At 42.7% G+C, this 11,986-nt stretch overlaps 3 protein-coding genes and 1 non-coding gene across 4 annotated transcripts; 2 read left to right on the top strand and 2 right to left on the bottom strand.

The window, feature by feature from the left end:
- On the bottom strand, positions 1-1,634 carry rpl24 (ribosomal protein L24). The gene is made up of 6 exons (XM_077727885.1): positions 1,490-1,634; positions 1,290-1,365; positions 949-1,059; positions 451-587; positions 218-281; positions 1-132 (listed from the first exon to the last, which is right to left on the bottom strand). Exons 1-6 carry the CDS (start codon positions 1,492-1,494, stop codon positions 52-54), a joined length of 474 nt encoding a protein of 157 aa, XP_077584011.1. The 5' UTR covers positions 1,495-1,634; the 3' UTR covers positions 1-51.
- Positions 662-832, bottom strand: LOC144204734 (small nucleolar RNA SNORA23). The gene has a single exon (XR_013327960.1). It is a non-coding gene; the product is annotated as a small nucleolar RNA SNORA23 (small nucleolar RNA).
- A 123-nt stretch (positions 1,635-1,757) lies between the features above and the next one.
- Positions 1,758-6,998, top strand: cep97 (centrosomal protein 97). The gene is made up of 11 exons (XM_077727883.1): positions 1,758-2,106; positions 2,659-2,801; positions 2,874-3,032; positions 3,113-3,214; positions 3,333-3,446; positions 3,516-3,682; positions 4,294-4,458; positions 4,536-4,696; positions 5,234-5,738; positions 5,831-5,906; positions 6,164-6,998. The coding sequence occupies exons 1-11, from the start codon at positions 2,073-2,075 to the stop codon at positions 6,515-6,517; spliced, it is 1,980 nt and encodes a 659-aa protein (XP_077584009.1). The 5' UTR covers positions 1,758-2,072; the 3' UTR covers positions 6,518-6,998.
- Positions 6,999-7,280: 282 nt separating this feature from the next.
- Positions 7,281-10,988, top strand: nxpe3 (neurexophilin and PC-esterase domain family, member 3). The gene is made up of 6 exons (XM_077727655.1): positions 7,281-7,538; positions 7,707-7,855; positions 8,305-9,086; positions 9,500-9,570; positions 9,656-9,865; positions 10,397-10,988. Exons 1-6 carry the CDS (start codon positions 7,535-7,537, stop codon positions 10,951-10,953), a joined length of 1,773 nt encoding a protein of 590 aa, XP_077583781.1. The 5' UTR covers positions 7,281-7,534; the 3' UTR covers positions 10,954-10,988.
- The last annotated feature ends 998 nt before the right edge of the window (positions 10,989-11,986 follow it).

Genomic DNA, 11,986 nt, shown 5'->3' with positions numbered 1-11,986 from the left:
TGATGGTCACCCTCAAAATTTTATTAACAACCAAAAACAAGGAGCCAGGCCTTAGCGTTTGCCACCGACACGAGGTGCGTTCACCTTCATGGTCTTGGCGATCTTGGGCTTCTGTGATGCCTTGGTGTTAGCCTAGAAAACACATTCATAATGTCAACTGTTGTAACAACTCTTATCTCTGAGTTGAATCTTAGATGAAATAACAATGTTGTCTTACCTTAGCACTCGGGGCAGCGGGCTTCTTGGCAGCCTGTTTTGCCTTCTTAGCCTCCTTGGCAGCCCTGATTAAGAGGAAAAAAGATCAACTATAGTCTATTTTTTTTCCTGAAACACAGTGGGCTGTCTGTCAGTGGTCTCCTCTACAAACATGCTTGACAGGCTTTCCTTAAGAAAACCCTCGACTAAAACATTCACCCTACAAAACATTACATTTACTATATCCACTCTTACCTGATAGCCTGCTCCCTCTGAGCTTTACGGACTTCAGGCTTCTGGTTCCTTTTGGCCATAATTTCAGCCAACGAGGCGCCGGTGATGGCTCTCTGGAACTTGACAGCACGGCGGGTTCGCTTCTTGCTCACTTCTTCCTGTTGGGACACATTTTATCAGCAATTGCAATGTAAAGAAATAAAAAAATACATAAATCATAATGAAAATACTAAAATGTTGGAGAATTTGGAGGCTGGCCATCGGTTATCAACAATTGGCCAGTACTATGAATCTCCATATACTTTATGGCTGCAGGACATGGAGTGAGCGTTGATGCCCAGCCTGCAAAACGCAGTCCAGCAACAACACATGACATGGATGGACACCTTGCACGCCGATTGCCCACAGCCAAACTAACAACAAACTTCACAAGTTGAAAATATTTCTGTATAACGTGTTGATTCTGTCTGCCATTGACGTGGACGGACGATAAGTCACATAAACTTATGTGTCACTTACAGACTGTCCCTTCTTGTGCTTGCGTCTGTACAGCACAGTCCAGTTGATCTGTCGAGGATTCCTCTTGGCCAAAAATGCAGACTCGCATTTGGCATTCAAAAACTGGAACACCTAGAGGAAAGTCATAAAATAGGGTAAATAACGTGGGAGTTGTTTTACGCGTGCTAGCCTTGGTTAGTGTAGTTTACTTGGCAATTAGCCTTAGCCGGATAGGCCCAATTAGATCAGCAGTCTATTATCACTTTCAAGCCAAGATCGACGTGCATAGCACAAGAATACGCCACGTTTCGGATAAATAACCAGAAATTGGGCGAAACAAGGGGGACAATGCTAACGTTTACCTTCCCATCTATCCTAGCGTACCGGCGGCCATGGCCGGGGTATATTTTGTACCCGCTGAAACTGCACAACTCGACCCTGAAAACAACAAATGTAAGGCATCACTGAAAAAATGTGTTTAATTTTCCTTAAAATTGGATGATTATGATATACAACGTATTTTAATGATGAGATGGTGTCTGATTTTAATCGGTAAACTCACTTCATGACGGCTACGAGTAGGTGCTAAACCGGAAAGAAAGATGACGGAACCAGAAGTGCAATAGGAATACGTCACTTTATTTTGATAAACTAATCATTAGATTATTTTAATTGCATGTTCCTTTTAAAGTTTGACCATTTAAATAATGTCTTGACTAAATTATAAATAATATTTTACATTTTTAAACATTTAAAATACATTTTCGAATACGTATCTCAACTCGCTACACGGGAGAACGCCCTTTCAAATCTAATAGCATTTATTCTTTATTTATTATTGGAACAAACGTGACTAATACAATTCCTATCTGTTTAGACAAGTTTGCCAAATTGACAGTTATTGCTGTTGCTACATTTCGCGGGTGGCAACGCACCACGCGTGTTGCGAACGAGATGGAAGTGTAGTTTTTCACAACAAACCGGGGAAGTCATCACGGAGAGAAGCGCATTAGTCATTAACTACATTTCCCAGCATGCTCGTCTGTTACTTCTTTCTAGTGACGGATGCTTGCTCGATCTCAGGTTTGCAGCAAATACAATAACATTAGCTGAAACTTAACCTTCTATGAGTGTTTGACAACGAAATGGGGGTATCAGACTTACAATTTGATACAAATGGTAAGTGTGCTTTTGTGTGTTTTCACATAAACTTTTTTGACGCATGGTTAGCCTTTATGAGTTTATTTTAAAAATCGCCGTTACAGCTAGCGTAGTGTGTTGTTAGTGTACAGAAATCGGCTATAATGGCGAATAGCGTTCTTTTTTTACCCAGGTCGTTTTTAAATCATATTTATTATTCTGAAACGTACATAGAGGTGTACTGTAATAATATTTTTGAGTATGTTCCGTTGTGTATTCATTCCCCATGGTTAGATCTTGTGACTACTTCAAATTCAACAGTACAAACAACAGTATTTTTAAGAATCAAAGAACGCTTATCTAGTTTAATGTGCGTAAACAACGCCTCTACAAGATCCTTGTCTCTATGCCTCACTCAAGCATCAGCATACCAGAATAATAATGATAATAAATACTTCCAGGACGTTCACATTCATTTCGACTCCCAGTCAAAATGGACGTTTCGTGGTTTCAGTGGCACTGAAATATGAGCAGTCCTCCCTGTTTAAATGAATTGTTAAGCAATGGTCATTGACTCTTTTTATTCAAAAGGGCCTGTGGTGGATCTTTCTGCTCGGGGTATGCGAAAGCTTGACCCCAGTTTCATCTGCTCTGAGGAAACGCACACACTCATTTTGGACCAAAATGAAATCATGAAACTGGACCATCTGGAAAGGAACTTGGGTCTTCAGCAGGTACATTGAGAGGCTTCACCTCTGAAGCAAATACTGTATTTGTCATCTTCCGTGTTTGTTCTGCGTATCCAGCTGTCTGTAGCCAGCAATCGTTTAGTGAGGATGATGGGCGTGTCGCAACTTAAAGAACTGCAAGTTCTCAATCTTCCAAATAACAGTATCGGCTACATCGAAGGACTGCGGGACATGCCCAACCTCAAATGGCTCAACTTATCGGGCAATGCAATTAAGGTGAAACTTTGTGACTGATTACTGTGTACAGAAATAGAAATACCTCAAACCACTAATTTTTTTTGGGGGGGTGTCCGCAGGTTATCGAGCAGTTGAACAACTGTGTTTCCCTTCAACACTTGGATCTTTCTGACAATAGCATAACGAACATTGGTGATTTAAGTAAACTTATGGCTCTAAAGGTGTGTGTGAGATCCTTTTACATCATTTAAAGTAATGCTTTGATAATATAATTATTTGTCAGTGAGATGTTTTGGACAAATCTTGGGATTTTTTTTGTTTTTGCCGTCCACTTTGCAGACACTTCTTTTGCATGGCAACAGCATAACAACGCTCCGCACGGTACCTACAACCCTCCCCGCCCATGTTTCAATCCTATCGTTAGCATCCAATGAGATCATGGATTTAACTGAAGTAAGTAGAACTTCATTACTTTATTGGTGAGGAAATATACCGAGAGGTCACGTTGACTTTGGCTCACAGGTGGCACACCTGGCTCTACTTCACGAGCTGGAGCAGTTGTCTATAATGAACAATCCCTGTGTGATGCCAACTCCCTCACTACCGCATGTTGACTACCGGCCCTACGTGATGAATTGGTGCCTTAGCCTGAAAGTGTTGGATGGCTTTGTGGTGTCACAAAAAGAAGGGTAGGTTAAACAAAACAAAACTTGGGAATCATAAATTACTTTCAAAGGATTTTGCCATTGATCTGACTAGTTTCATTCAAATGAAACAAAACTAGTAACTAATAAATACTGCAAAGTTTTGTATAATAGTGGGTTTGCCTTTGTTTGGAAATAATCACTTTTATATTGATCTTTACCCATTCATTGTCCAATTTGCATATGACAAATATGCATCATAAAGCATTAGGGGAACACTTTAATACTTAATGTTTATAATTAAAAAAAATGTATCTATAGAAAATTACATTTTTAAATAGTACAAAAAATGGGAAAGGCTACAATTGAAATATTTGAAATTATTATTTTTTAAATAAATTCCTCTTTTTATGCTTTATGTATTCCTTTTTAATTTATTTTATCTACTTTAAATTTCTATTTTGATCATTCTTTTTCTGGTCTTTTTTTCATTTTGAAAGTTTATGCTTTTACTAAATAATATTTTCACTTATTTAGGGATTCCTCCCAAGTCCTTATGTCTATTTTAAATATAATTTCAGGCATTAAAAGGTTAAACAGATGCTAAAACATTCATTTTTTCTATGCTTTTTTTCGTGTTTTATCACCAATTCCAGACTGAAAGCAGAGTGGCTGTACAGTCAAGGAAAAGGACGCTCTTTTCGACCCGGCCAGCACATGGAACTCATTCAATACCTTTCCACCGTTTGCCTCCGAACTGCGTCGTCGCCATTGGTGACGGCAGAAGATGCCAAATTGGAGAAAATCTTGAATAAGCAGAGGTAGAAACTTTTTTTTTACATTTGCACATTGGATACAAAGCAACCTTCAGGTATGTTCATTTCATTTCATTCCTAAGGTTTCACCAAAGGCAGTTGTTAGAAGAGACGCAAGCGGAATGTCCCAGCCTTCCCCGGCCCACTCAACTAGCCGTGGATATTTTGTCAAATGGTGACACTTTGGAGGACAAGAATATCACACCAACGCCGTCTGCTGCCGCTCTATCAGACCTGGAAAGAGGCAAGAAAAGAGCAACTTTGATGAGTTCATCAGTTTACATTTTCTGATATTTTTATTTACTACGAATCAGATACAAACCCTTTGTAGTCCATTGACAGAGCGAGATAAACACCGCATTTTAAACACTCGTTTTCCAACTTAGTGCTATTTGAAACCCTTAAAGTTAGAAAACTGTAGCGTGTATTCATGTTAAATGCTCATACGATCACTGCTAATGTTAGCTTGTTGTTTTTTTAACCAACTTCTGTCTTTTTGGATGGCGCCATTCTCGGAGCCATTCCAATTCCGTCTTTTTGGTGGAAATAAACAATAGGTAAAGATATTTCTACTCCTGTTTACTAGTTGGAAAGCTCATCAGAGGTTTCAGAAATGAATTGATATACATATAGTTTTATGTCCAATGCAATGCACGCCCCTAAAATTTGAACGTATTATATTGTAGATTGATTTCCTAACCAATTTTTAGTCAATTGTGAACTATGTTCTACATCAGTAACTAAATTATATCTGTTTGCTTTTTCTTTTTTCTCTACTAAGGTCGTGGAGTGCAGTTCAATACGTGGGTGAGCTATGACTCGTCCAGCGTTTCGCTACCGTGTATAAGCAGCCCAAAGCACGGAGAGGAGAAGCTTCTTTTAGAAGACGTGCAGACGGATGAGGACAAACTAAACAGCAGCGTGCTATCATCCCAGTCCTTCACTTCCTCTGCACCTATCTTGGAACCGCAGTCTCTCCACTCGGAGAGCGAAGACGAGACGGAGACATTCGAAGCCGATTCGCTGGCCCCGAGGCGTCCGACGACGGGGACGGCGCCGCCGCCAGAGCATCCAGACCAAAAAGCAGAGAATGGGACACCCGCTTTGGAGCTTGTTAATTCGGCCAGAAGTTCTGAGGAAGCAAGAAGAGCAGCTGTTAGGATCCAATCGTGGTGGAGGGGAAAGTACACTCGCTGTTGCCATCCCAAGGCCAGAGAGGTCCGCAGTGAGATTCGACTGCGCCGGATGCAAGATCACATTGTTTCCTTGACGCAAAAAGTAGAGAGGTATGCACGCAGGAGGCTTTTGGTCAATCTTATCGAGGCAGCCGTAGGATTGGGGAAAAACAGACAAAATTAAAATTTATTTTAATTTTCAGAATGCAAAAGCAGTTTGAGGAGGAGCGAATACAAAGAATGGTTCAGGAGGAAGCCGTCAGGTTTCTATGGCAACAGGTAAGCTTCAAATTCCTTTGGATCCTATTTTTCGTTAAAAAAAACGTAAAATGGAAAATAAATGAATCAAAAACGAATGTATTTTTTTCATGAAAACAGTAAGCAAATCAGCCAACATTGTTAGTATTTAAATGAAAAAAATAACAGGCAGTAATTGGTGTACATTCCCATTTAAAAAAAAAAAAAGCTAAACAAAGAGAATGTTTCAAAAGCTCAAAAGGATTGTAAATTCCCACACTACTTTTTCCTTCTGCTAGGTCCAGTCCATGCAGCAATGGCAACAATCCGTCGAGAAGAAACTGTCTCCCACCTCACCACCAAGTGCGGCGGCGGCAGCGTGCGACGCCATCGAACAACCAGCCACAGACGTCTCCTTTCCGGACTCCGGCTTCCAGACGACGAGGACGGGCGAGGAGGAGTCGGCTCCGGAGGACACTTTCCTGAGCGGCGGGACGGCGGAATCCGCTGTGACTGTGCGTGAACGAGACGCGGACAGCGGCGACTGCAGCCTCTTGGAACGGTACGCCAACTCCCTGCAGCAGAGGGAGGAGGAAGAAGCCTCTGAGTCGTTCACGTCGCAAACCCAAGGTGACCAAACGGATGTCCACTGATTGACAATCGCACCGGAAGAATGTTAGATTAGCCCACTGAGGCTTGACAGAAAACTGCACTTATATTTATTTCATGAGCAAACAGTTAGCGTCGCATGGATACATACCATCTTTTTTGACTCCCAATTCCGATTTCAGCCTCTGCTATCAGCCAACATAATCGTATTTTATATACTTATTTTTTTCTTTTAATATTATATTCATTCTCATTTGAAAGAGGAAATTTAGCTTTTGGTTTAACAGTAAAGGTTACAGCACATTTTGCCTCATCTTGAAATGTTAACCAATTATGCCCAAGTTTTTGTGGGTCGTGTACTTTGAGTGCTTTACTATGTGAAAGCAGTAGTCACATATGGTCATATCATAGCCTGCATTTACTACTGTGTTACCTTTCTTCTACCTCTATTGGTAATTGAATATGATTTTATTCCTCTTGCTAATGATGATGTGATTATGCCGCAATAAAAAGCAGATCAGTGCACACGTGGTCAGTCTTGAAAATAAACCTATGTGCCAAATGATATTTAAGAATATCAAGATAATAGGCAGTTATAAAAATGTAGTAAAAGTAAATAGTGGTTATACATTTTTAAGTTTTCAAATATGGTCATTTACTTCCATATGATTTAAAAGAGCCACATATGGCTCCCGAGCCATAGGTTCCCTACCCCTGTTCGTCCACTACACTAGAACTCTACAGGGGAATTCTCTGATGCAAGATGGCCACCACTTATTGACGCCGCCAGTTTCCCTTTTTGACATCTAGCCACATATAATTGCTATCCACGACAAAACAGGACAGCACAAATGACAACACGCAAACGAGCGTGTACTATGAAATTTTCTCGTGGACACTTTGGATGTCGTACGATTCACGACACGTTTACTATGAAGTCTTGATGTGGACAATTTGGATGTCGTACGATTTGTAATATAGAAGCACACTTGTATTTTTTTGCCCTTAGCGGGCCATGGACTTCCCCTGACCGGTTTGTTTGTAGCATAGATTCCACAAGCATGGGTAAGTTATATATAGTATATCTATTTTTTTTACATCAAGCAATGTTAACGTACTTTACTTGAGTTCAACCCGCCCCACTACTTGTCCTCAAGGACACAGGGGAGTCGACTAGATTAGGAGAATACATGCATTTTTGGGTATATTGACGCGAAAACTATTTTGTCCTAGGTCACGTGAAGACATCATTACTGCGGATACAGCACATAATCCGAATGGTCACAACCATTATGAGGTCTGGAACTGCTTTGAAATATGGCCTAATCACGCTCACCCTTTTTGGCCTGATCTTCCTACTGCAAAATATTTCAAATGAGGAGGTGAGACAATGTTGTTATTGCCAGACGCACAAAGGATTGATGATATTTATTCTTTTCATTTGAACAATTATTTGGTGATTGACTTCCGAAATTCTTACATTTTGCGAGGGTCATGAAGGTGTCGTAGCCGGTCCCTGGTAACTAAGGGGAGGATGCGGAGTAAACCCGGAATTGGTTGCCAGGCAATCGTAGGGCATTATTTCGGGAAGACATACATATATTACATTTATTTTTTTACTATCAAGCCGTTCAATTCAATTTACTGTCTTAAATGCCCTTAAAGTAAATAAATTACAACTTTTTTTAATTAAAAAAATCAATTACACACTATCTGTTAGGCATGTTGTATGTACAGTGGTACCTCGACATATGAGTACCCCGATTTATGAGCAATTTGCGTTCCAATCCAATATCCATGTTGACTGACATCATGTATGTCATGCGTTCAGAACTGGAAGGACCAGGTGGGGGCGGCGCTGCACAAGTTCCAGAGCAGGATTGAGTCCATCCCTTTTCAACAATGGCCGCCGACCTTTCACCAAAATAGCTCTTTCTGCTCCTACCTTGGCCGGCCCGTGTCCCCGTCGGAAGCGCTGGTGGAGCGGGAAATCCTGGACCTGATTGAGTGGCCCAGGCTGCCCTCGAGCTCGGAGCCGCTCACCTTGTCGCAAAGCAGCGACCCCGCCCACAGCCCCTTCTCCCTCATCCCCTCCAAAAACGGCGTGGGTCGGCACGTTGGCGAGACGCTGGAAGCGCTGGTCCACATGCACGACTTCAAGGGACGACCAAAACGCTACGGCGGCGACTTCTTGCTGGCTCGCCTACACTGGCGAGAGCTCGAGGCGGGCGTGGCGGGGCACGTGCTGGACCACGGCAATGGACTTTACACCGTTCGATTCCCACTGCTGTGGGAGGGCTGGGCTCAGGCCGAGGTAATGGCCGTCCACTCCAGCGAAGCGGTGGCCGTGCTCCGACGCCTGAGGGAGACGCGGTCCGATCGCGTCTTCTTTATCAGCCTCTTTCGCTCGGGCCCTTATTCCAAGACCACTGAGTGCAACGTTTGTCTCCCGCAAAACCGGGGCCCACTCTGCAACTTCACCGACCTCCGCACTGGCGAGCCCTGGTACTGCTACAAGCCTAAAGGGCTCAGCTGCGACACCCGCATCAACCACGCCAAAGGGGGGTACCTCAAAAAAATTATCACCAAGAAGGAGGCTTTGCTCTTTCAGAGGTTCGTACCTTTGTCTCCCGTAACTTCCTAGCCACGCCCACCATTTTCAAGATGGCTAGATTGAGCCTAAAACCCTAACTTTTCCAACAAGTTCTTTTTTTAAAGTCCTTTTTCGTCCATTCATCTTCCGACACCCGTTATCCTCACAAGGTTCACGGGGTGGCGGGTTAGCTGGAGCCATTCATGCATACAAATTTTCATCCAGTCATCTTAGCGTGGATGTTTTTGGGTTGTGGGAGGTAACCGGAGTACCCGGAAAAATCCCATGGAGAACATGAGACATTTTAGTTTTTATCTATGGTGTGCAGAGGAGAGTGAATGAGTGAATTCTGGCATCAAAAAAATGATGGTTTGAAATTCTGTTGGACTTTAATGTTTTTTATCCCTTTGTGACTTTTATTTTCTGACATCAGTGGTGTGAACTTGAAAGTTCTCCTTCCGGCTTTGGCAACGGACACCATCAAAGTGCTGCCCTCCAGAAAAGGTAGCGAGCGTCAATCGTCGGTCGGGTGAGTGACTCGTTGTCTTTGCTCTTGATTGACGGGTGTTTTTGTCTGTGGTTAATCTAGTGGATAAAGACAGCTGGAATTTGGATCCGCTTAAATTGGCCACGTCGGGGTACTACTACCTGGACTCTTGGAGGCCACTGGACGGACTGGCCATGCGCCGCTTTGACACGCCATCCGACGTCACTCGCTGTTTGACTAACAAGAGAATCGACATGTACGGGGATTCCACCATGCGCCAGTGGTTTGAGTACCTTGTCACCATGCTTCCAGGTGAGTCCTTCCATTTCATCAAATTGGATTGGGATTGGAGGATTGTTAAGGATAGGTGTCCAACTGCTTTAAACAGGGAAGTCTTTTGTTGCCATTGAGGTTCAATTGAATTCTATTATTTCAGTTTTTGGTCATATGTTTCCATTTGTTGATTTCAGTGCTTAGTTGGTGTCATTGTTTTTTCTATTTTTCAGTATCATTTTTGTCTATTTCAATTCTTATTTAATTTTTCCAATATTTATTTCAACATTTAAGTCATTTGAATCATTATTGATTACATTTTTTTTCATTTGAATTTTATCAATATTTTTGTTTGTATGTATCGAGTTTATTTTTAAAATTCAAAATCTTATGATTGAAATGTTTTTTTTTAAACTCTCATAGCCATAGGCATAAATAATCCAACACCAATAAACATCCAATCCAAAACTAGTTTTACATCCAACATGCAATCATTAATAACTTAAACACTTTAGCGTGCCACACACGTTAATCAAATCGATGGAGCTGACTACTGTTTCTTCCTCGCAGAAATGAACGAATACAACCTGCAGAGTCAGAAAAAAGTGGGCCCCTTGATGGCAGTGGATAGCAGCCACAACATTCTGCTACAGTACCGCTGCCACGGCCCGCCCATCCGCTTTACCACCGTGGCGGCTAGCGAATTGCGCTACATCGCCAACGAGTTGGACGGCCTGAGCGGTGGACCCGACGCGGTGGTGGCCATCAGCATCTGGGCTCACTTCAACACCTTCCCCGTCGAGCTGTACATCCGCCGCTTGAACGTCATCCGCCGGGCGGTAATGCGACTTTTGGAGCGGGCGCCGGACACGGCGGTGGTGGTGCGCGGCGCCAACCCTCAGAAGTTGGGCAAGGGCGTTAGTGAGTACGGTAGTGACTGGTTTGCCTGGCAACTGGATCAGGTGCTGCGCGCCACCTTCAAGGATTTGGACGTTTTACTGGTGGACGCCTGGCAGATGTGCGTGGCGCATCGCCATCCACACAACGTGCACCCTCCCGTGCTGATTGTCAAGAGCATGGTGGACGCCATGTTGTCCTACGTTTGTCGAAAGGAACCATGGTTTTAAGAGCAACAAAATACATTAAAGAATACATCTCAGAAGATGTTCATTTTTCATCTGGCTCATCCTCACAAAGACGAGCGTGGGGTGCTGGAGCATATCATTATGGGTGAGATCCGCTAATTGCATCAAAGGTCACATTTCAAGGGGGGAAAAAAAGTCATTTACTGATTTTAACACTTAGTAATTGGAATGTCTTATAAAAAAATAGTCTGCCTTTCAAACTTTATTGTCCTGTCCTTTACCTTGTTTTAATCTGTTGAAGAAAATGTTTACAGACTAAAGGATCAGCAAGTGCTCATGGATTCAGAACAGGAAAGACATATTAATCAGTGTCAGGCAGGGGTGAAGGCGCAGCACGAGTGTCCCACCACGGCACACACACCTCCCCGCTGGGCGGCCATTCCGTCAAGAGCAAGGTGGCCCTGGCATAGTATAGTAAGGCTTTTTTACCCTAAAAAAGTTGACACAGTATGGTAAGGCTGTTTTCTTTTTAAATAGAAAATTATTCATTCATTTTCTATATCATGCATACTTGCTTGGGGGTTGTGTGTGGACACTGTGGTGCAGACAGAGGTGAACTCACCCTTCTTCTATGTGGGCAGCCTGGGTTCGAATCCCGGTCAGGAAACATTTTCTCTTAGTTGTTTCTGTGTACTTGTAGTCAAGACCTTCAAATGACGACAAAGGAAACTGTAGCCAAATTGTGGAGTAGTGGTTAACTCACCTGTTTCTTGTCTGGGAGTTGTGGGTTCGATTCCCGGTTGGGACACATTTTCACTTATAGTTGTTTCTGTGGACTTCTTGTCAAGACACTCAAATGATTACTAAGAAATGTATCTACTTGCTGGCACAGAGGTTAGATCACTGGACTCCCGCCTGGGAGACCTGGGTTCGATTCCTGGTTCGGACACTTTTTCACTTAGTTGTTTCTGTAGACTTCTTCTAAAAATACTCAAATGATTACAGAGAAAAGTGTAGTCACTTGGTTGGCGCAGAGGTTAGGTCACTGGACTCCCATGTGGGAGACCTTGGTTCG

Source organism: Stigmatopora nigra, chromosome 11, assembly GCF_051989575.1.
Source record: "Stigmatopora nigra isolate UIUO_SnigA chromosome 11, RoL_Snig_1.1, whole genome shotgun sequence".
NCBI lineage: Eukaryota > Metazoa > Chordata > Actinopteri > Syngnathiformes > Syngnathidae > Stigmatopora > Stigmatopora nigra.
This window is presented reverse-complemented; position numbering and strand designations above follow the sequence as displayed.